The sequence below is a fragment of the Hemibagrus wyckioides genome, linkage group LG03, assembly GCF_019097595.1.
Source record: "Hemibagrus wyckioides isolate EC202008001 linkage group LG03, SWU_Hwy_1.0, whole genome shotgun sequence".
NCBI lineage: Eukaryota > Metazoa > Chordata > Actinopteri > Siluriformes > Bagridae > Hemibagrus > Hemibagrus wyckioides.
The window spans coordinates 33537646-33546246 of record NC_080712.1 but is presented as its reverse complement, the minus strand read 5'-3'; the positions used below and the strand labels follow the sequence as shown (position 1 = coordinate 33546246).

General features: G+C 45.3%; 1 protein-coding gene across 1 annotated transcript; it reads left to right on the top strand.

The window, feature by feature from the left end:
* Positions 1-847: 847 nt before the first annotated feature.
* On the top strand, positions 848-2814 carry rdh14a (retinol dehydrogenase 14a). The gene is made up of 2 exons (XM_058378393.1): positions 848-1159; positions 1665-2814. Exons 1-2 carry the CDS (start codon positions 917-919, stop codon positions 2280-2282), a joined length of 861 nt encoding a protein of 286 aa, XP_058234376.1. The 5' UTR covers positions 848-916; the 3' UTR covers positions 2283-2814.
* Positions 2815-8601: the final 5787 nt, after the last annotated feature.

Sequence of the window (8601 nt, the reverse complement as noted above, 5' to 3'; positions counted from 1 at the left end):
AAATTAAAATAAAAAAAGATATTCTGTGGGATACAAAGAGGTGTACCCTGTGGAGGTGTTCAAGTAGATCATTTTGGTACTAGATTTGGGTCACAGGGTCACATGACCTAGAAGCTATTGAAGAAATAGTTTTTTTTTTATTAAAAAATAAATTAATGATAGCAAATTAATTCACATGATACATAATTAATACTATCAATTAATTCAATTTTTATTTATAAATAAACAAATGCTGTTTGCAATGCCGCATGTCATATGTATATTTAAGAAGAAATTAGAATAACTGGGGAACGTAGTCAGTTAAATAACAAGTCCCACATTTCAGTCGTACAGAAATTTGTCGACGGCCCCTAAACTAACGCTTCCGAATGTCCGTCTAATGTCCGAATATCAAACTTCACCGCGGTTCTGATTAAGTCGAGATCACGAGAAAATAAAAGCAAAAAAAAAAATATCAGATGGCCTCTCTGGGCTTCCGTAATAACATTTCATTTCATGAAATTCAGCATCTCATATAAATGTCACATTTTGGCACATAACAAACAAACAAATAAATAAATGTTAATGATATTCATTCTAGCGGAGTTTTCCAGTGAGAATACCCGGATGAAACGGAAGCACTTGATTGGCCCAAAGGCCTTCCGCGTTTATGTGTAGTTATTTTCAAAAAACTACACATAAACGCGGAAGGCCTTTGGAAAATGAAATATATGTTATATATATATATATATATATATATATATATATATATATATATATATATAACACCACACTGACTAATGCAAGAAAGATATAAAAAATTTACGCCTCGCTCGTTTTATCAGCTGGCAATCTACTTCCGGCAACAGCGATGACGTAGGCGTCGGTCACGCGCTGCCGTGGTGTTTACGCCTGTCGGTAGAGAGTGGCGCGAGCCATGATGCGCGGCAAGACCGTGATCGTGACCGGGGCGAACAGCGGCATCGGGAGGGCGACGGCGGCGGAGCTGCTGCGGCGGGAGGCGCGCGTGATCATGGCGTGCAGGAGCCGCGAGAGGGGCGAGAGCGCGGCGCAGGAGATCCTCCAGCAGGCCGGCACCGGACACGGAGAGCTGCTGGTCAGGCTGCTGGACCTGGCGTGTTTGAGCTCCGTGCGCAGCTTCTGCGAGCAGATTAACAAGGTCACTTGCGTGACACACACACACAAACACACACACACACACACACGTCATCTCAAACACCGTCCGACATCCAGCACGAAATTTTTTTCAGTTGAAAGTGTAGCTCATACAGCCGACAGTCGCTGCATGACGTCACTGGGTGACCAATTTGCTTATTGAGCGGATTGCAGGATATTGTATTTGCATAATAAACCGTTGTTCAGGTTCTAGATTCAACCCTTATCTAGAAGAGAGTCCACTGAGAAAATTAGATCCGGTCTAAAACCCCGAGGCGTGCATGCAGGAGAATTCACTGTCACTGTCCTTAAGGAAGATCTGAATTGTTAGGAAACAGGACGAAGACGCTGCCAATAGTTATTCGATGGAATCCTGTAGAACCCTGTTTCCTGTCAGAGCAGGTTCTGTATACAAAATGCAATATTTGGAGAGTCTCAGCTTGACAATGAAGCTGAAGTCAATTGTTCAGAAACACTAAAATGTTTTTTTTTTCTTGTTGTTGTTCTAGGAGGAGCCGAGACTGGACGTGCTGATCAACAACGCCGGGGTCTACCAGTGTCCCTACTCTAGAACCGAGGACGGCTTCGAGATGCAGTTCGGTGTGAACCACCTGGGCCACTTCCTCCTCACACACCTGCTCCTGGACTTGCTGAAGCGCTCGGCTCCCAGCCGCGTCGTGGTCGTCTCCTCCAAACTCTACAAGCGAGGCGAGATCGACTTCGACGACCTGAACAGCGAGCGCAGCTACGACGGGGCGGCGGCCTACAGCCGGAGCAAACTGGCCAACCTGCTGTTCACGCTGGAGCTCGGTCGGCGGCTGGAGGACACGGGGGTGACGGCGAACGCCCTGACGCCGGGCATCGTCAGGACCAACCTGGGACGCCACGTCCACATCCCCCTACTGGCCAAGCCGCTGGTCAGCCTGGCCTCGTGGGCGCTGCTCAGATCGCCCGAGGAGGGAGCGAGGACTTCGGTGTATCTGGCCTGCTCCCCAGACGTGGAAGGTGTTCAGGGGAAATGTTTCGCTGACTGCCAGGAGATGAAGCTGCTCCCTAAAGCCACGGATGAGGATGTGGCTAAAAAACTGTGGGACATCAGCGAGGTCATGGTGGGCATCACGACCTAGAGCCGAAATCACACGGTCACCAGACCCAGAAACCTCACGACATTTCCTTTACCATCATCTGGAATAGAACACATGTGCGCAAAAATAAAAATATGCATAAAAATCTAAAAAGTATTAACAGAACAAATGTAAAATGTTCCCCTTCCCTAAACCATGAGCTGAAAAAAATGAAAGGAATAATTACAATAACGGTTGATGCACTAAAGCTGTTTTTTTTTTCCTGAAATAAAATTAGAGCCAAAATTCTCTTCAGCCAAAAAAAGACACATCAACTGTGTTTAAAATCTGATTACAAATGATTCATCACTGGACTGACCGCCAAACAGCTGATGTTAAACAGTTTCAGGAGAATTCATGTGAACAATTCTTCCTTCCTTAATCCAGAGAATGTGCCAAAAAAAAAGGAGAAAATAATAAACATTAAAGTGGTTTGTTTTTTTCCTGGACACTGAATGTGGATTTTCTGCATGTAGTAACACTGTGAAGGAGTCAGACTTCAGTATTATAAATAAACTCTACAGCTTCCTGGTCAGCATGTGGCACTGAGGACCTGTTTACTGAGAGCAGCTAACCGCTAACTGCTAAACATCTCCACACACACACACACTCAAACACACACTCATGGTAACATTTAGCAACACGTGCTAAAACGGTTTCCTGTTAGCTAAATATAGAACAGCGTAACCTGAAAAACGGGGGGAAAATCAGTAGATGCAGATTAAGCCACCGTTAGCTAGCTAATCTTTGCTAGTAGGCTAATACATCCTCCACGTGTTGTTGACTTCCTCATCTTTATGCTATCATACAACCTCTGTGTACAGGAAGTATAAAAAAAAAAAAACGCCCAAGTGGTCATTAATCTGCGTGATAAACGATAGCTAACGAATTTCTCCTTTTATTTATTGTTATTCCTCCTGTGAGACGGATTACTCCTTTTTACTCTCCTAAATCCTAAACCTGGTTATTAACGAGCCGAGGTCACTGAGCAGCTTAATGACCCGAGACGCTGGCTAATAACGTACTTTATACTGAAAAAAACACAGGCGCTAATTACTGAGGAATGTGTTCTCTGTGTGATAAATGGAGAATAGCCGCTCACTCGCTCCATCTCTCTCTCCCTCTCTGTCTCCCTCTATCTCTTCTCTCTCTGTCATTCTCTGTCCCAGTCTCTCTGCCCCTATCTCTGTCTTTCTCTCTCTCTGTCTCTCTCTCCCCCTTCAACTCTCTCCCTCCATCTCCTCTCCCACCTCTCTCTCTCTCTCTCTCTCTCTCTGTGTCTCTCTCTCTCTCTCTCTCTCTCACTCTCTCTCTTCCTCCATCTCTCTCTCTCTTTCTCTGGCCAGTGTGTCACAGAGCTGAGAGACAGACTGGTGTCTCACACCCACACTCGCTCCCTGAGGCTGTTTGTTTTCCCAGAAAGACAGACTGCAGCATCGGAGAGCCGCTTTAATGGCTTTAATTGTGCGGTGAGAAAGTTCGAAAGTGAGACACTGATTACACACCAGAGAGAGAGAGAGGTGATGATGATGATGATGGATATTTAACAGCAGGACAGACACCAAAAACCAACAAATGTTATTAATTCCTTCACACAATAGTTTGGGGTTTTTTATACTCGGTTTCTCAGCGCTTGTGGTGCATTATGGGTAAAACTCCTACAAGGATCCTGCCAGTTTCCCTGCCAGGTCCTGAGCTATCAGTTACACACGAACATCCACTGAGGTCATGAAAATAAAGTCAAAAATGAGATGGTTGACATGAGACTGATTTTGGGCCATGAGATAATCTATAAGGGCAAAGAAATCAAATATCAAATCCATGAGATAATAGATAGTGACCACGAGATAATATATCAAAGCCACGAGATAACACATTGAGGCCACAAATTTAAATACCAAACGCATGAGATAATACAGTACTGTTAATAAAAAGCCACAAGATAAAATATCAAGACTATAAGATGATATCAAGGTCATGACAAAGTATCAAGGCTACAAGATGATATATTAAGGCAGTAAGATTATCTTTCGAGGCGATGAGATAATATATTGAGGTTACAAGATGATACATCAATGTCACGAGATACAAGAGACAAAATATTAAATTACAACTGATAGAATATTTAATAGTGTCAGGAACAGCTGGACAGTTCCCTGCCAGGCCCAGAGAGGGCGCTGGCAGGTGAACCTTGGAAGCCTGCTTCTTTGTGTGTCTTTTGTTACGCCCTTCCTATTGTTCCTATCCTGATTGTGTCACCTGTATCCCATTAGCCCTAATGTCCACCCCTATAAATAGGGATCCTTGTGTTTGTGTCCTGGTCCATGATTGTTATCTGTACCGTGGTTTCTGTTGGTTTTGTTTGTTAGGTTCCATGTCCAAGCTAAGGTCTAGGTTTTGTTTTGTTTAGTTAACCATGCCATGTCTTGTGTTACGTTTGTTTCCCTATGTCGCGTCTTAAATGTAATAAAAGCAGTGCTTCGCTGAATCCTGCGCATGGGTCTCTTTACACCATGTGCTGGCGTGCGCACACACACCACGGGCGTCTGGGGTCGAGCCCCGCATAGGGCGGGGGTCCCAGACGTTACAGAATCATGGACCATCTCTGAGACCCAGCGGGATTCCCAGCTAGTTCCTGTCTTCGGTAAGGATTTGCAGTCTGCTGGCTAGAGCCCTGGATAACCGGTGGATGGCATCCGGCAGATCCTTTTCCCCGTTTCCCCAGGGAGGTGTCCCCATCTTTGTTATGGTCGAGGACGTCGCTCCCCCAGGGAATTTACAAGGAGGACGTCACTCGACTTCAGGCCATGGGGGACACCCCCTTTTTATCGGTCCCACTGGAGGCGGGCTTCCACCACCTTGTCAGCCGGGGACGCCGCTCCGCGATGGAGTTTCCGTGGAGGACGTCGCTCGGCACCACGGGTGGAAGACGCTTCCCTCCCGTTTCTTTCTAGGGCCGGATGTCAACTTACCCCTGGGACCTGGGGCATCGCCGTAGACTGCATTTTATGAACATCAGGCCTTGCATCTCCCCTCTATGAACTACATCTTCCGCCTACTCCTGAGGCGTCCCCTAGGCGGAGGTTGGGCGCTTCGGGAGCTGCGCCTTAGAGGAGGGGGTTATGTCAGGAACAGCTGGACCGTTCCCTGCCAGGCCCAGAGAGGGCGCTGGCAGGTGAACCTTGGAAGCCTGCTTCTTTGTGTGTCTTTTGTTACGCCCTTCCTATTGTTCCTATCCTGATTGTCACCTGTATCCCATTAGCCCTAATGTCCACCCCTATAAATAGGGATCCTTGTGTTTGTGTCCTGGTCCATGATTGTTATCTGTACCGTGGTTTCTGTTGGTTTTGTTTGTTAGGTTCCATGTCCAAGCTAAGGTCTAGGTTTTGTTTTGTTTAGTTAACCATGCCATGTCTTGTGTTACGTTTGTTTCCCTATGTCGCGTCTTAAATGTAATAAAAGCAGTGCTTCGCTGAATCCTGCGCATGGGTCTCTTTACACCGTGTGCTGGCGTGCGCGCACACACCACGGGCGTCTGGGGTCGAGCCCCGCATAGGGCGGGGGTCCCAGACGTTACAAATAGAGGCCACTATAATAATACTGTAATATAGAGGCTGAGTGGGTATAAGGTAATATACATGAGATAATGTACATGGGATAACATAGATGAGATTATAGCGACTACAAGATATACTCAGGCAACAAATTAAAATATTGAAGCTAAGTGGGTATGAGATAATATACATGAGATAATATAGATGAGATAATGTAAATGAAATAATATACATGAGATAATATAGGTGAGGTAATGTATACAAGATAATTATTTTGTAGCAACTACAAGATATCCTGGGGCTACAAATTAAAATATCAAGGCGCAGTGGGTATGAGATAATATACATGGGATAATATAGATGAGATAATGTACACGAGATAACAAATGAGAGAAATATTTTATAGCGACTACAAGATATATCAAGGTTACTCTTGTACGTCGCTCTGGATAAGAGCGTCTGCCGAATGGCAGAAATGTAAATATCAAGGCTGAGTGGGTATGAGATAATATAGATGAGATAATTACATGAGATAATATAAATGAGATCATGTCTAGAGGCCAGAGATGAAATATTGAGGAAAAGAAGAGAATCTACTGAAGCCAGCTGAGTCCAGCAGGAGACGGTCATAAGATAAAAGACCTTGGTCACGAGATAATTTACGGAGATCATGAGATAATACATCAAAGTCATGGAATTTTCTTTCCTTTCTAATGGAGTCGTATGTTTCAGAGGTTTGGGCCACGCCCTGCTGGATCTCCCTGAGCTCCGTGAGGTCTATCTTTCGACACAGAGATTATTTCTCAGGGTTTTTACACAAACACACTGCTCCTGAAACAGACACCACCTCCTCTTTCTCTTTCTCTTTTTTGTGCCTCTTGATTTGCTAGTGCTCGGCGCTGCACGGCGCTCACACATGGAAATGATTGTTTAAGCGCAAAAACCTCTTCATGGGAAACATGTAGATTTTCCAAAGTATGAAAAGGCAGCGCTGCCAAATTGGGGCTGATAAGTGGAGAGCTGCTTGAGCGGGTCGCACATCGCACTTCCAGCGCTCCGATGACAGATTCCTGGAGCAGGAGCCAGTATTTATCTCCAGTTTAATCCAACACGCTCTGGAGCCCGAGAGTTCAACCTCTCTCCATAGACCTGCCTGGAGTTTGAGGAACATTTTTAAACATCGCTTCTGAACAACGTGCGAGTTTGACTCCAGCGTGTTTGAAGTTTTCAAGACGGTGTAACAGAGGAGCCCAGCTCGGCGTGTTAGCGACGGAGGAGAACGAAATGAATTTGGATGACACGTCCGCAGCGTTGTGGTTTAATTAGCGCCGTCAATCTGTCGCGCTCGATGAGAGGAGCACGGTACGAATGCTAAAATAATTACGCAGCTCTTTTTATTTTCTCAAATGAAGTTGACGTCTCGGACTTGTGCCGTTAGTTTTACGAGTAACAGAAGCCACCAGTTTAGCATCATGCAACATTCTAAATCCTCACCCACAGGTGCTTCTTATAGAAAACAAATCAACCCCTTCTGACCAATCAGAGTCCAGAATCAGAAGACTTAATTTAATTGAGAATTTTTGATGCACAACATGTAACCCCGCCCCCATCTCTAGGTCACGCCCACTTCCTGGGTCTAAGATGTCCTTCGGGAGTGCGTCCTACAGAGTCTGAAAGCACATCAGAAACAGTGTCCGAAATGCTACATATCCTCTGGAGCACAGGAAAATTTAGCCGCTATTCGCTAGCAAAACGGACGGCACAAAAATCTCCACGTGTTTGTGAGGTAACATGAGGTAGAGTTCACTCCTGGCTGAACCGACACTCCTTACGTCCCCAGGTTTCACGGATACTTTATAAATTTTGCGCTTAATAGTTTACAACTTAAACATTTCACTCCTTCCGCACAGATTTAGGAGCTAACGATTAGAAACACGACGCCGCAGCTAATCCCGTCCCGCATTAGATCTTTCCTCCGTCTCGGATTTATTGAAGCGTCTGCGTTTTGTAAAGGCTCTCATCATTCCAGCTCGCTCACTTCATCTCTCCAAGGCATTTCTTCTCACCACACACACACACACACACTCGTCTCAGTGGTGTGACACCCGGGGTCAGGGTGTGCTTTAGCAGTGAAGGTGTGCGGCGTCCCGCAGGAGCGCTCTGTCGAGGGGACACGAAGCAGAGACACATCAAACCCGTGTCAGAGTTTGGGGAACGGAGTGTGACGTGTCGTAATTAAGCAGAGTGATGAAAAGCTTAAAAGGAATAGTAACTTGTTTTTTTTTTCTGAGGGCTGGGAAACGCGCGGCAGAGCGCTACGTACTTGATCATTTCCAGCGGGAGGTTTTTTTTTTTTTTGCGGCACGTAGCAACGTTGATTGTGTCCGCCGCTGGGTTTTCTCACACGTCACTCTGGAATGTCGATGGTGTGAACGAGCCCCAAACCCAAACCTTTCCCTTTTTCTTTAACGTCTGAATTACTTCAGAAATAATCAGCATCACCTGTGAGACGAATTTGAGCCAATCAGAGATCAGCAGCTGCACTGGAAATGCCAACCAATCAAAGCAATCTAATACAAACTGCTGCTACTGATCTGCTCTGAGGGAAAAACTCTTAGATATAATATGAAGTAACACACACACACATACACACATACACACATACATACATACAAACACACATACATACGCATACATACATACACATACATACATACATACAAACACACATACATACGCATACATACATACACATACATACATACATA